General features: G+C 37.1%; 1 protein-coding gene across 1 annotated transcript; it reads left to right on the top strand.

Annotated features, from left to right (window-relative positions):
* Window positions 1-11,359: 11,359 nt before the first annotated feature.
* On the top strand, window positions 11,360-13,935 carry LOC145889600 (cathepsin D-like). Its single transcript, XM_082980579.1, has 9 exons — window positions 11,360-11,495; window positions 11,679-11,829; window positions 11,902-12,025; window positions 12,097-12,203; window positions 12,444-12,640; window positions 12,791-12,887; window positions 12,953-13,129; window positions 13,199-13,297; window positions 13,601-13,935. The coding sequence occupies exons 1-9, from the start codon at window positions 11,440-11,442 to the stop codon at window positions 13,769-13,771; spliced, it is 1,179 nt and encodes a 392-aa protein (XP_082836705.1). The 5' UTR covers window positions 11,360-11,439; the 3' UTR covers window positions 13,772-13,935.
* The last annotated feature ends 1,565 nt before the right edge of the window (window positions 13,936-15,500 follow it).

Raw genomic sequence — 15,500 nt, 5'->3', positions numbered from 1 at the left:
AATAGTTTTCCTTTATTTAGAAAACATTGAGAAAAAAAACAACTTTAAATGCTTTCTGTCTGATTTAAAATGCTCCATAACTTGTGTTGATCAATTTACCTATCTCTTGGTAAGTCACAGTATACAAGAAACAAAATCGTCACAAAGTGTTTAACATTGCATCTTGAAAAAATTTATTGACGTCATTATTAATTGATCACAAATTATTAATTAATCACACATTTAAGCAATCGAAAAGCACATATAACTGCAATTAAAACTCCTGTCTCTCCCTTTATTTATCACTTGGCACAGGGTCCATCGTGTACAACAAACATTGCAATCCGTCTGTAAAATAGAAGTGTGTTATTCTTATACACATTCACAATGAGTTGGACCAGACGTGGTCATCATGTATATCGAAAAATCTTAATGCAAACATCACCAATGATGCCTATGTTATGGGCTGTTTGTCTCTTACATTCTTGAAGAGCACACATGGTAATCAAATGCACACTGGTTTGAAAAAGTTTCGCCAAGGTTGGTGCACACTGGCATATAGATGAATGGGCAGATCCTGGAAAACAATAAATTGTTTTACCGTACATAATACAATAGAATTATAGAACTTACGGACTGCAATCCGGAACAGGTATGGCCTGCACAGTTGTGGAGCAAATGAGTCCAACGATCATTATCCCGATGAAAAGCTTCATTGTTATTGACTTGAAATGTGATCTAAGAGAGTCGAGCTTTGACGTTGTATTAATATTTCTGTAATGAGCATAGTTGGAATTAAGTAAAAAATTTACCACAATTTACAAACATGAAAAATTCAATCAAGCAGGTTGTAAATTATTAAAAACATCATTTTTGTCATATATTATGGGGATTCAGTTCTGTATTGATAATTTGCGCAATCAATTTATCTCTCAAATAAGTTGATCCGCACTTGTATCGTAATAAAAATATTCTGCCATCCATTAGTAACATCTTATTTAAATTTTATGCTTTACGTAATATTCCTTCAAATTATATCATGCCTTATCACCTACCTCCTACCACTTTTACTGCCTATTGCAATTTAAAAGCTTTGCAGTCCAGTTGCCCCTTTTTATCGTACCCCCAGCAACGTTATCTGCTGGACAACATGCTGGTGAAGCATTAACCACAGGAAGCAAATATTGTTTACCTCGCCCTTTGATGACCAAGCAAACCGATTTACACGAACTTTGTACACAGCTTGCTCTGTCTGACTCATCACTGTACAAAAAACAACTGTATGTAATGCAAACTTAGTTGGGTTCCCGTTGGTCAGCATCGTTTTAGCTTTGCGTTGGCCGATCGTCGACACATGTAATGTGCCGTGTTGAATTCGATAAGGACAAATTTGAGCAACTTTGAAAGCCTAATAGATGGATGTCCAATAGTATGGTTGCGTCCAATCTTGAGCGGACGTTTGCAGGTCTACAATATTTTCCAAGACACCCACTTTAAAATATGGACACATCGTGGGGATGATATTTTACAAATCTGGTAACAAAACCAGTGTTTTAACTGTTGGTGTTTCAATTGGAATTTTAAAAAAATTTGATTTGTTGGTATGCTTTCCACACAAAACGCACAAATATTTCCCAATCAAGGCATTTCGTCGTACGATTTTTGTCGCAGCGTGTTGATATTAGCACTATATGTTTGAAATTTGTTTGACAAGATGTGGCAATTGATTGCGATATACGCCATTGTGTACTTTGTTTCCTACAAACACTTTCAGTCGCTTTACATAATGCTTTTGGGATACAGTTTTATCAATTAGCTTGCAACAAAGTTATCATTAGGCAATACTGGAACAAAATTTCTGTTTTGTAACCCTGTAAATGGACCAACGTACACATATAGTTACCATTGAAGAGGTATACCGTATACCATATACCATATTTGTCACTGCTAAATTTCGGACAAAGTTATGCCAGTGAAGTTGACAAATTCAAAATCCCAAAATTAAAAATGGCCGTTACATCAATTGTTCGTGGTATCGCCGATGACCTCTAATGTATGGTCAAGGGCGCAACTAAGGAATGATACGCTAATTCTCAGCCGATCATGCCATCTTTAAAACTACAGACATTCCGGCACCTTTTACCGATTGCCCCCGGACGCGGTTTGAATATTCAAGACATGTCCTTCAAGAGTCGGACGTCAAAAAAACCCCACCAGTCAAAAAAACAAATTAAGATTTCTATGTTGTGCGGTTTTGCCATTTTGACGAAATTGTAGAACTTCCAAACCGAAGTAAATAATTTATAAGTAACAATGCGAACAACAATCTGGCTAAGCATTAGTAAGTAGCGTTCGCTTCGCCGAATAGGGTTTGCTTTTACTGACCCAACAACTTGGTTTGACAAAATTGACTTTGTCAACATATTTTGCCTTTATTTATCCTCGTACAAGTAAGCAACACATGTTGTTGTCGGGCTTACTATTATTTTATTATATCAGTCAAGCCCAACTCCCGACTTCTGAACATTTTGACCCTAGTAATGCTTTTCTCGTTCCCGGGCGTTCAACTACAGAATATTACGTTAATTTATTGGTTACAAGGGGTGTCAATCCCGTTTATTAAGGCCTTTTCTGCTATTTTTCCCTGGTACAGATTACTAAACACTAAAATCCCTATTTGGTCGGGCCGCAATGTAAAATTGACATTATAACGTAAAATAGTCAAAATTAGACCCAAATTTGACATGCGTTTTGTGTGAATTACATACTGGCAGCATCCACATACAAAGGTCGGTTTTCCTAAACGTGCACAAATATTGTGGAATCCTAAACCCAAACATTCTTTGTATATTTTCCCTTCAGTGCATATATCGGATATACCAACATTTTTGAACGCTGCGTCAGCAAGAGACAGTCGAAGCACAAATAGCGACCAAATCTTTCAGCAAGCAATGCACTTTTGGGAGAAAATTACGTCCAAAAGTACTGAAGCGAGAAATTGCAAAGGATAGCAGCAAATGACTGCTAATACAAGAGGATTTTAGTTCGCAGTCACCAGTGACCCCATGACTTTAAAGACCCATACAAGAAAGGTTTCTGCTTTTTCAGTTTTTTTACCTTTAAAGCCCAGAGTCCCCTCTTTGTCCTGGATCTACATAAAATTTTAAAGCCGGTAGATGTCGCTATAGCGATTTTTTGATTGACACAGCAAGCACAACGGAAGGATACCCAACGACCAAAACGGCTTTCTTCCACACCGCTATATAGGAACAAATATCCGGTTGCTGTTCGACATGATTGACAGTACGGACCATTACCGCGTTCCTGGGGCAGTACTGTCTTTAGATATTTATAAAGCCTTTGACACTTTAAGGTGGGAATTTATCTATGCAACTCTCTCTGCGTTCGGGTTCGGAGTCAGATTTGTCAATCTCATTAAATGCTTTTACCAAAATGCCTCTGCGAGAGTCACCAATAGCAACTTTCTCTCAGAATCTTTTGACATAGAACGTGGCGTCAGACAGGGAGACCCACTCTCCCCAACGTTATTCGTGCTCTGCATCGAATGCCTAGCAACTGCGCTTAGACAGGGTGATTTTGAAGGCATACGACTAAACGACAAAGAATACAAAACATCCTTATTTGCGGATGATACACTCGTTTTTACTAAAGGTTCTGATGCGGATTTCACCAAAATCTTTCAAATTTTAGAGGAGTTCGGCGAAATGACAGGTTGCAAAGTAAATATGGAAAAGTCCTGTGCCTTTTTCATAGGTCCAAATCGCTCAAACCATCACAAACCATTTCAAAAGGATGGTCTTCAATGGCCCTCGGAATCTATCAAGTACCTTGGGGTTATAATACCACTCACAAAATACAAAGATGAGGAACTTATCGAACTAAACTTTTCTCCGGCACTAAAAAAAGCGAACATAGTAATGAACCTTTGGGCGTCCAGAGGATTAACCCTTCTCGGCAAAATAACAATAGCTAAGAGTCTCATTATACCTCTATTGACATATAAACTGTGCGTCCTACCAGTGATCATCCCAAAAAAGTGCATTTGTAAAATCGACCGAGCCTTATTTAAATTTATATGGGGCTCATCTTGGGAACGAATTAAAAGAGTGAACCTGTGTAAAAGTTTGGATAACGGTGGGGCGGGCATGATACATATTGAGAACTATATGTTGGCTCTAAAATTTAAAGCGCTCAGGGAATTATTTTGCGAGGAAACAAAAAATATAACGGGTCTTCAAACTCCATTCTTACACCCAAACAGATTGGAGACACTTTTAAACGCGACGGTCGGCCCATCAAGTACAATCTTGAGGAGCATCATCCCATTGAGAACCCTCCGTTGTAACATAAACATTGCGAAATCAATCCTGAGCAAAAATCCCGACCACGCATGCAACAGACCTCTCTGGCTCAACAGAGCATTAAAAAAACGCAGTAAACCCTTTTATTTCGAAAAATTTATAGACGCGGGAGTAATGGCCCACAACGACCTACTAGACCACAATGGGGAATATTTGAAATATGATGCACTTACTACAAAATTTAGTCTTGACCCAAGTACAACAGATTTCACTAAGTTTCTCAAGCTTATAGCATGCATGCCCGAGGAGTGGGACAATGGACCAGTGCCTTCACATAAAAACCTAACAGACGTTTTAAAAAATATCCTGACACATTGCGAGAGCACAAAGGCTTTGTATTCGTGGCTTCAAACCGCCAATATAATTCAACCCAAAGCACAAGCTGTATGGGAATCCTTAGTCAATGACAGAGTACCTTGGAGGCAAATATATAAAAATATACCGCAAGCTACAGTGGAAACTAAATTATTAAGTTTTCAAATTAAGCTAAATCTCAGGGCCATTGTGACCAATAAAAAGTTAAAAGATCTGAAGTTTATAGAAACAGGTTCATGTGTCTTTTGCGAAAATGCCGAGGAAACGGTTTTACATTTATTTGTAAATTGTCCTATCGCAGCACATTACTGGGAAAATGTATGCAGTTGGCTAAGCGCTAAACTCCGTGTACCCTTGTATTTTTCTCGTGCGCATTTACTGTTTGGTAGACATGAAAATAACAATATTTTTGAATGCTTTTTAAATTGCGCTCTTCTTTGTGCCAGATTTGTGATTTATCGATGCAAATACGGTAAGAGGAAACCAACAATAACAGAATTTGTTAACATGTTGCAAAAAACAAGATCTATAGAACTAAACATCGCCAGTGAAAAATACTGTAGCGAAACGAATTATTACAGAAGAAAGTGGTCCTATACGCTGCTTGAAGCATATACCCAAATAACTTGACTCTCTTTTGCTGATTTCTCGCCATTGTGTTTAACCATTGTTTTTTGTCTTCTTGCTTAGCCTTTTCTTCAATTGTACGCCTTTAGCGTCCTTTTTCAATAAAAAAAAAAAAAAAAAAAAAAAAAAAAAAACAACGGAAGGATACGAAAAGTGCTTTATAAGCTTCATCTAAATATGTAAACAAAAACGATTCAAAGGCCTTGTAAACTATCTATAAAAAAGTTAGGTATTCGTAGCACGTATTTTTGAGGAACGGTACACCTTATAATTTCATGGGACATACGGCATTGGTGACAACTATGATGAATTTTTGTGAATCATGTTTTTAAGCTTTTCAATGAATATTATTACATAGCAGCATCACATGATACTAGAAATAATACGTTCATCATCTATTGTCTCAATTTCGGGTCAGGTTTTTATTTTATGCATGGCAATATAGCTATTTGTGTAGATTATTTCAAATTTTATTGATATATATTACAACTTGTGTAGCATCAACACGGACCTGAATAAGGCGTTATTTAGTTTAAAATATTGAAAAACAAAGCTTTCTGCCCATATAAACCTGCTAAACACGAAAATCACACGTAGTGGGGGTCCAAAAATTAGTTGTTTGACCAAACGTAGTAAAATATTACCTCGATTTCATTCAGGTTGTTACTTGTACTGTACTAAAGAAATGCGTAACTTTACTAGTTTGAATAAAATTAGAAAGGTAATTTTTTTCACTGTGTACCCTCCAGAGCCCAATGGGTCACAGGTGGCCCCATCAGAAAATAGGGGTTAACGGTCAAATATTTCAAATTTTTTTCATGAAATGTGCTATTGGACCCATCAACGCAACAAAATGGTATACATTAATTTTTTTCTGTTGCTCATTATACGCTAAATATGTATTGGAATGCGAAGAAAATTACAGACTTTCTCAAGGATCATTTTAACACTCATCCAGTATCAGATCTGCCATAAGCACGCATATTTTTAGGCAAAAAGTCTGACGATAATGATTACATGCAGTTTATTAAACTTAAATAAGATTGGCAAACGATTCGTTAGAGTACAACATTGTTTACAACAAAATTTGCAAAAAATTTATCGAAGTAACATTTTTCTTTCGGGATTTTTTCATTTATTTCTGGCATACGCCTTCGGTTGATGTCATCCTGAAGCCTCTGCAACAAAAGTTTCCTTAAAAAATGTATTTTAACAAGCAAAAAAGTAACAATATTGGAGTGAGCGGTTCCGAAGAATTTAACAAAAAGTTTTCTAGAATAACAAAACTTACGCTTCGCAATTCGCATTGTTGAATTCACATAGATTCGCGTAGGTGTTTCCGTCACTTCCACAGACTGGCAAATGTAATCTGTTGCAGCGCCTTCGCACACAATTTAAGTTCAAACCCTGGTTATCCCACTCAAGAGATCAGAAAATGGTTAAAATAGTCAAAAAACGTTAAAACAGAAGTGTTGAAGGATTGATGAATATTGTTGTAAAGAATTACGGGTCTAAATTTTATGAGATATAAAGGCCTTACTCTTTGCAGCTTTCGTCTTGTGCACGAATCGTTGCAAGGCACAGAAATGCCAGAAACAGCAATACGATGGCAGATTTCATATTTTAATTCGATTTTGAACTGAAAAAAAACGCGAACGTTATAACATCCAAACATATTTTTGCATAAATGTGGTCAAAAACAAACGGTGAAAATCTTTGTGATCCTAGGTTCCGAGTGATTCCGGAATCAGTTACTGAACATTAGCTGGGAAATAACTTTGCGAAAAGACAGCTTTTTATATGTAATATAAAACTTTCACGAGCGTCATATTTCGCATTAGATTGCAAAATCAAAGAGCGATAACGCGCATAGATGTTCAATAATCAAGCAAAGGAAATCCTCACGTGAACCTTATCTTACTGTTTGTGACGTCAACCAGGTCAGTTCTATAACCGATGAGCTGCAGACCTAATCAGCCACGCCTTTTTTATTGAACAGCTTTTGCCGAAAATAAATAAAATCATGTCTGTGCTTTCTGCAACATGGACTATATCTTTTTCGATTTTAGAAATATGAGTAAATACGTTAATTGTGTTCCGGGCAAGGTAAGATGTTTATTTGTAAGAAACAAAAACATCATCCTTATAATTATTCAGTCATGAAATGCATCAAAAGCTATTGGTTATTACGCAGAGTATCGGGCATATATATATAACTTGCATGACAATGCTACGTTTTGCGTTGGCAAAGACCATCATCCTGAACACAATGTTGTCTGCTACTAACTTTACTGATGTGTTCATCTTTCTGCTCTCTGTATATAAAGCTGGAAAATTTTTTATGACTTCCAAAAAAGGTAACTTGTTCGACGGCCTAAACAACGCCTGTGAATCCCATTGTTGCCTGTTGTTTGCAAAGAGGCATTAACAAGATAGTTAAACCCAACTTGATCACCAGGAATATTTGAGTTTTGTTGCTGACTTGCCAGTTGCTCGTTTATTGCTCAGCGATAAAATTTGCTACCTTGCGTTTAAGACCTTAAAACCGATAGTTGCTGGAGCGAGTTAATTTAGATACTCGCAAAAAATGTTATTTAGCTCTGAAATGCTGGTTTTTAGAGTGAGTATATATAAACCACTTTAAAGTCCTTCGTCTCAGGCTCTCCTTGCTAGAAACAACGCAAAAACATACTGGTTACTATAGCGTTAATGTTTTTAGGGTTTTGCAAATGCACATAAATTTCATCAAAGCGTTCCCAGGGCAGGTATTTATTGCTGGCGACTTCAAAGCAAGTTCAACAGACCATAAAAATTACGATTTACCGGAAATTTTTAAGTAGACCTAATAAAACAATTAAATCGTTCAAGTTCCGTAGAATCCGTGTAGTTAAAAGCACGTACGGTTAAAAACAAGTGTTGCAGGGAGGCTGTTGACCCAAACTAAGTGAGCAGTTAAACTTTTCGGAGCTGTAAAATGCTTCAAAGAGTCAAAGTTCAAAGGGAAAATGATTGAAAGGTTTTAGTTGTTTGGGGTATATATATATATATACGTAGGGAAATATTTAATGGCTCATTTAAACAATTGATTTCTAATTTTTTTTTCTTGGCGTCACTCTTTTGAAATTACCAACACACTATCTTTTTTTGCTGCACCTGACAAAGCGAGATCAAGCTCGCGAAAGCTCGTGCTAATAAAGTAGTTTACTATAGTCGGTCCCTTACAAAAGCAGTGCACCAGCAAGCATTATAGGCATAGACCAGAGACGGGACCGGCAAATTGAAGAAATTCAACCTACTATTGCAACTCATGTTTTTGAGTTTCCCGCGACGACAATATCTTTAACTTCATTAAGTTCTCTTGGTTTCGGAAAGACATGACTATTTAGGATTTGTGAATCACTGTTTCACGTCGCAATGTGCAGTAAAATGTCTTGTTTTTGCCTGAAGCCAAAAGCTGCGGTTAATTTTTTACAATGGACCATACCGCAACCTGAACGAAATTCAATGATTCAATATTTGAAACATTGACAGATACAAATATTTGAGTCCGACTGGATCTCTAAACACAGAAAACATTAGAAACGTTTTGAAAAGCGTTTATGGTCACCACTCTTTGAATTTATGCCACTGAATTAGCGAAAACAATCTGCACAACCTCGAATTAAGAGAAGTAAAAACGGTGGTCTAGATAAAAAATGTTGAAACGTTGTTTTGCAAACCGTCAACATTATACAATAATTTTTTTTTGTGAACTGTCGGCTGTTGACCCAAACCCACAGTAAACCTTTTTATGTAGGTAACTTTATGACGAGGCTGGTGAACTTTCTTCCCCATTGAGGTCGCAAAGCGGTCCGCCCATCCAACAAACTAAACACCAATCACATTCTCACGCCAATTCGCCCAGTAAGGTGAGCCCACTTCAGTTACAAAATAATTGGAAACAAACACACAACTACTTTTGTTTTAATTTTATTGTTTCGTGTTACATGTAAGTGTTAGATTGAGACAGAGATATATAAACTACAATTAACGTTTAGCAGATTATGATGAAGATAAATTATGGATTTAAGAATCCTGGAGATTTCTCCACTCCGGTATGGGGACATTCGCCGTCTCCAATGAGTACAAGTCTATCACCTCTGTAAAAACACACACTTGTTTAGCTTTGTACGTGTATACGTGTGTAGTTGTCAAATTATTGTTCGAAGAATTTTTCGAAAATGAAACTTACCGGATGCATTTTTCCATATTGAAGACACATATGTTATCATAAGTAACATACTTATGTCCATCACTCCCACACACTGGATTGTAAAATTCATAGCAAATCCTACGTGCATAGAAACAATTTTGGAAAATAACCAATTTACAATACTTTGGTATTTTATCCCACACTAACAGTTATTTAAAGAATATTTTAAAACCAATAAAATATTTTTTAGGTATCTTTTTGGATTACTTTATGCATTCCTCGTGCGCTTGAACTTTTGTGTAGGAGAAAATTGCTGTGAACAACAACAATGCAGCGATGTATTTCATCTTTCAACCACGTTCTTATTGCAACACTTAGTTGATTCATATATATGCTCTGATGAGCAAGGTGCCTACGTTCCACGCCGAACAATATTTATATTCTTAGTACCTTGTTGTTTGACACTAACTAACAAACCTGTGTCATATTTCCCTGCATGTAGGCTACTTGTATCACAAGCGTTGAAACAGTGCTTACAAAGCTGTTAGTTAGGAAACAGAATGAAATAAAATGAGCTTCACGCGATAAACGATTGCCAAATAGAACGCAGTGTCAGGCAGTCATCATGCCTGAACACAATACACGATCAGCTCTCCACAATGCCTTTGTTGGTATGCAGTATTAACGGTTTAAACAGGATATTTACAGCAAACCAAATTCATTATTAAAGCAGTGGCAGTGCAGCATTTTAAACAAAACAGCATTGCAAGTCATTAACAACTTCCTCTAATATTTCAACACCTTTAATGCAGTCCACACAGTGGAGCATATAAACGATATAACGTCAGTCATAACGTAACAGACTTTTGATTGACAAAGTAATAATTGTTTGTAGAGATTATTAACACCAACCCTCGTAAAGATGCATTTCAAGGGCTACCTTCGTTTGCACGCAAACACGTGTTTTGACGAATTGCGATGTGGGTAACATGTACCTTTAGCTCCCTCTTACGGCGTTATTTTGTTTATATTTTTCCGCTAGACGGTGTTCGTGACATTCAAATCACAATATTTAGCGTCTTTAGCTTGTTTCATCATGCGATAACATTTTTAAATTAGCTAAACGCTAAACCCTGCTTACATTTCGCTCTAGCGCACAATCCGTTCGTTTTTAGGGAGGTGTATTGAATTCGCTTCGCCTTCAATCCACTTGGAGAAAAGACGAATGCGAAGAGTTAGAGGTGTGCGGTTTTGTTAGGTTTGTCACATTGCATTAGATATGATAAACATCAAAAGATAAGTGCTTGACATAGGTTTTAATGTTGTTTTAGGTGTAGAGTGTAGACCGACTACATTGCATGCAATGTTTTTGATTCCAGCACACTGAATATTTTCTAACTCCGAATCAAACTTTGTGACAGTACAACGGCAATCCTGCTTCCTGTACAAAAGGCTATTCGTATTTCAATCAAAACCGCCCATGTAAAGATTTGTTCACAGTAAGCTTTGTTAACAAAATAAACCTCTCATTTGTAAGTAAAAGTAGTGGAGATTTAGTGCTCAATAAGCAGCAAGCCTGTTTATTGCTGCAAAAATGCAATGAGTAGTCACGTAGTGAAACCTATTGGTTAACATATATTGAATACTTAGTCACAGTGTAACAATGACAACGCAAGTGGCAACCGATACTAGAGGAAATACCTCAGCAACCAATACTGAAGGAAAATTTTGGCTAGCTCAGCATAATTCATAGCTTTTGTGTGGAACTTCCCGTCTTACAAACCTTTGTTCTTTCAAGTTTCATTGTTACTTTGTGGCTTATAAAGATCACTATTTTTTTTGTTAAGCTTACAACTGAGTTTCACTTAGCTTGAAAAAGGATCTGAGTGACAATTTTTAGACATTTGGTAACAAACTGAGCAAGCTGAGTCAAACGCTGGCAAAATGCCAATATCGATTGCTATTATCCTTTTACTTGGAACATTCGGCCATGGTAACATGTAAGTGTTCTCCAAACACTTTTTGTAAATTAAGTTAAGGCAACTACGGTTTGATTGTAAATGTGTTATACTTCCACAAACCGACTTTCCGATTTTTATGGTCTGTGCAAATAGGATAAATATGTATTTCAACACCGCGCCTTAAATCACTTCCGTTATTTTGAAATCATGGTTTGTTTACAGCATAAAGCTTCAGCGCCACAAGACTTTACATCAGCAAGAAGTAGATGAACAGAAAAGAGACTTTACTAAATACCCGAATACTGACTACAACTGGAAAGTTACTTCTGCTGGCGACAGGAAGGGTCACCAACCTCTCGTTAACTATGCTGATGTTAGTTTGGGATTATTTGATTGTTTCCTTTATTGCAGAATATGTGTTCCATTGGCATTTATATCTGTTTAGGTTAAGTATTATGGTGAGATCACAATAGGGACTCCCCCGCAGAAGTTCAATGTTCTGTTCGACACTACATCTTCGAATTTATGGGTGCCCTCGGCCCGTTGTGACAGGCATGGTGTGGTATGTGGTGGGTAAAAGTGTTGTTTAACACGCTGTATTTCGAAACTGCACTTCAAGAATTTTCTTGCGTTTGTGCAGCAAGACACGCAAAATATGACAGCGCCTTCTCTTCAACCTACGCAAAGAACGGAAGCAATGTAACATTCTATGGCTTGAAGGGGTTTTGCAGCCAAGATGTTGTCTCGGTAAAATACTTTTGCTAATCAGTCAAAACCGCGCTTATATACGTAGAGAGTTATGTACCAACGTTTTAAAGCAATATCAGTAGTTAAAATTAAAATTTCGTATCAGGGTGAATGATTGGTGTTGTAAATTTCAAGAAATTTTTCAAAAATTATCTTAGAACCGGGAAATAATACTTTGCTCATCTGCATTTGGCCAAAAAGTTATTTCTTGACGAACTCTACACAAGAATTTACCTTCAGGTTGGTGGTGTGAAGAGTTTCAACCAGACGTTCATTGAAGTAACAAAGGGGCCTTCATATTTTAACAATTTCCATTACGATGGGGTGTTGGGAATGGGATTCCCCGAAAGAGCGATAGATGGAATAACACCCGTGTTCAATCAAATGTATAAACAAGGAGCAGTGAAAAAGGAGCAGTTTTCGTTCTACCTAAATATGTAAGTCAGTTGCCTACTTTACCTTGATTTTGGCTGTTAAAGATAGTCGGTAAAGAACTTCTTTAGAATCAGGGAAACAAATCAAACATGTTTGTGGAAACAATCGTTTTTATCTCAATCTTTCCAAACTACAAATGATTTGCATTTCAGGAACCCAACTCAACCAGATGCTGGAGAGTTATATTTGGGTGGTGTTAACCCTGCAAGATTTTCCGGAAAGTTCAACTACCATAAAGTTGTCAAAAAGGCCAGTAGTCACATTAAATGTAAAGGGTGGATAACACGTATAATTTCCGATATTATTTTCTTCAGGGTTTTTGGCAGGTGGCCATGGACGGCTTGTCGATTGATAAAAACCCTGGTACGGAATGCTGTGTAGGAGGCTGTAATGCACTTTTGATGTCGCCATTTTCCTTCATTCTTGGCCCTACAGATGAAATCCAAAATATTAACAATGCTATTGGTGCCGTCAGGATCGCAAATGGCCAAGTACAGTTATGTTTTATTGCGTTGCATCATAAGATATGCATAGCTTTCAGTGCATTTTTTGTGTTGCAGTACTTGTTGGATTGTTGGAAGGTCGCAGCGTTGCCGAATATTACAATAACACTTTCCGGCTTCAAATATTCTCTGTCCCCGAAGAAATACGTTGTTAAGGTTCGTTGTAAGCAAAATATTACCACTTATGTCTCAACGCAAACAACAATTTGTCGCAATGAACCGCCTCAGTACGTTTATTTTAATATATGTCGCTTTTGACACGATCTTCACTTTAAACTGATAAAACACCACGCCCTGCACCGAAGTAAAGTGATTTACATTTTCTTTAATCTTATGCGAAATGCCGATATGTTGCTGCAAATTGGGAACTGACGCAATGCGGTCTCTAGTTTGGGTTTGTCATTGAACCAGAACTCTATATCCCGTCAGTTTAACCAACTATTGTGTCGCCGTATGCAGGAAGAAAGAATTTGCTATTCTCAATTTCTTCCCAATAACCTCCGGCCATCTGCCCATCCGGTCTGGATGCTGGGAACGGCCTTCATGGGAAATTTCTACTCAACTTTCGACTTTGCCAATAACCGTGTGGGATTCGCAACACTGAGGTCGGACTTCAATGACCTCAAATAAAGATATGACCTCTACATTATGCGAAGCTGAACCTTCCAAGCAGATCTTGAAGAATTTTAATCATCTGCAAATTATGATTTTTTTTATTCTATAACCTCATTTACTTTTACGTCCGTGAATTTGCTCAAAAGTATTCTTTGTTTTTATATTCGGCGACTATAAAATGGCACGGTCAAACTAGTTCATTTTTAGACAAAGCATCAGGGTAGCTCTTTTTTAAATTTGAGATTCGGTAGTTCGGCTAGGATTTAGGAAGCAGTGACTCAACAGTTTACCGAAGATACAAAACTTTCTTTAAGATTGAAATAGTGCTATTGATATCTTGTCACCTTATGATACATTTTGTCTTCACATGTCCAAAACCATCTGAGGTTAAAGTGCATATGACACGACCATGGCAACTTTGCGTAAAACTAAAGGTACATCTATAACAAACATATATCCAAAGTTTTTGGTTCTACGTCAACTAAGAAATGTAGAAAACTGTACGAAAAGTAGCGGTGACCAAAAATCGTAAACCTTTTTCGCTATAGCGAATTTGACGGCACACAATGCGCGTCAAATAAAATGCATTGTTTGCAATGGAGAAGGCGCCTTATATTGCAAATATCAAATAGTTTCAAACATAGGAGAATCCACAAATTACGTTACCTCAAAGGCCAGGACAAGGTTTTACATCACACAAAAATATGTCACTGTGACTTCACGAACCAAAGGCTTATTTGTCCCTGATGAAAGGAAGACCAAAAGGTGTAGCAGCAACAACTGTACTCTGTGATTCGATAAGACGGGGATGGTACGTTTCTTTGCTCAGTGACATTTCATGACGTATTTTTGGGTGTGATGTCATAACTTTAACCTTACCTTTGTGTTGACCATAAATTGGTGATTCCAACATTTCTAGTTACAACTATATTGCGAAAAATACATTAGTGGTTGATTGAGGCGAATTAATCAAATCATTTATAACGTAAACTCGGCAACGCTATGCCGGACAAAAAGTGGTTACAATGATAGAATAATTTATGTGCAAAAAAAGCCATAATATTGCAAAGCTGCATTGTTTTGCATATCAGCTAATTTGGTTTTTCTCGTCGGTCTTTGCCAGCCTCAAAATTTAATTACTTATATCTTTTGCTGTGAGCGGACAAAATGACAATGCTTAATTTAAAATACATGCGGAACAAGATAGATGTCCTGCCCCCGGACCTTTTTAGTTACATGAACATAGGGGATGTTTTATTTTTGTATTACCGTCGAAAATGCACTTCGAAATGCTGATAATCCTCTGGCGACCACTGCAGCGCAACTTAGCCGAATTGAAATTGGGTCTCTGGGTACAAGTCATATGTTGAAGGCATGCCAGAAAATTAATAACTGTATTTTCTGCAGCAACACGTTTGATTGAGTTTGCAACAGTAACAATACAACTTGTATTTCTCGTATAAGAAAAAACAAACGTTGGCCTAGGCCCCAAGGCTTCGTACATTTGGTTTTGTCTTATCATAATTACGTCGCTTGGTTTGTGGCTGTAATTCTACGCAAGCTGCTACGAACGGTCGGTTATGTTTCATTTGATATTCCAAACTCTGAGAGGTATATTTCGGGTTTTGGATATAAATCACTTCGGAGACTAATTTAAAGGCATTTAGATAACTTGTGTGTTGAATTATACCATTTCATACCATACCATCAAGCACAAACGATATAGGAATTAAAATTCCAAATT

This window comes from Ascidia mentula, chromosome 2 (genome assembly GCF_947561715.1).
Source record: "Ascidia mentula chromosome 2, kaAscMent1.1, whole genome shotgun sequence".
Taxonomy (NCBI): domain Eukaryota; kingdom Metazoa; phylum Chordata; class Ascidiacea; order Phlebobranchia; family Ascidiidae; genus Ascidia; species Ascidia mentula.
This window is presented reverse-complemented; position numbering and strand designations above follow the sequence as displayed.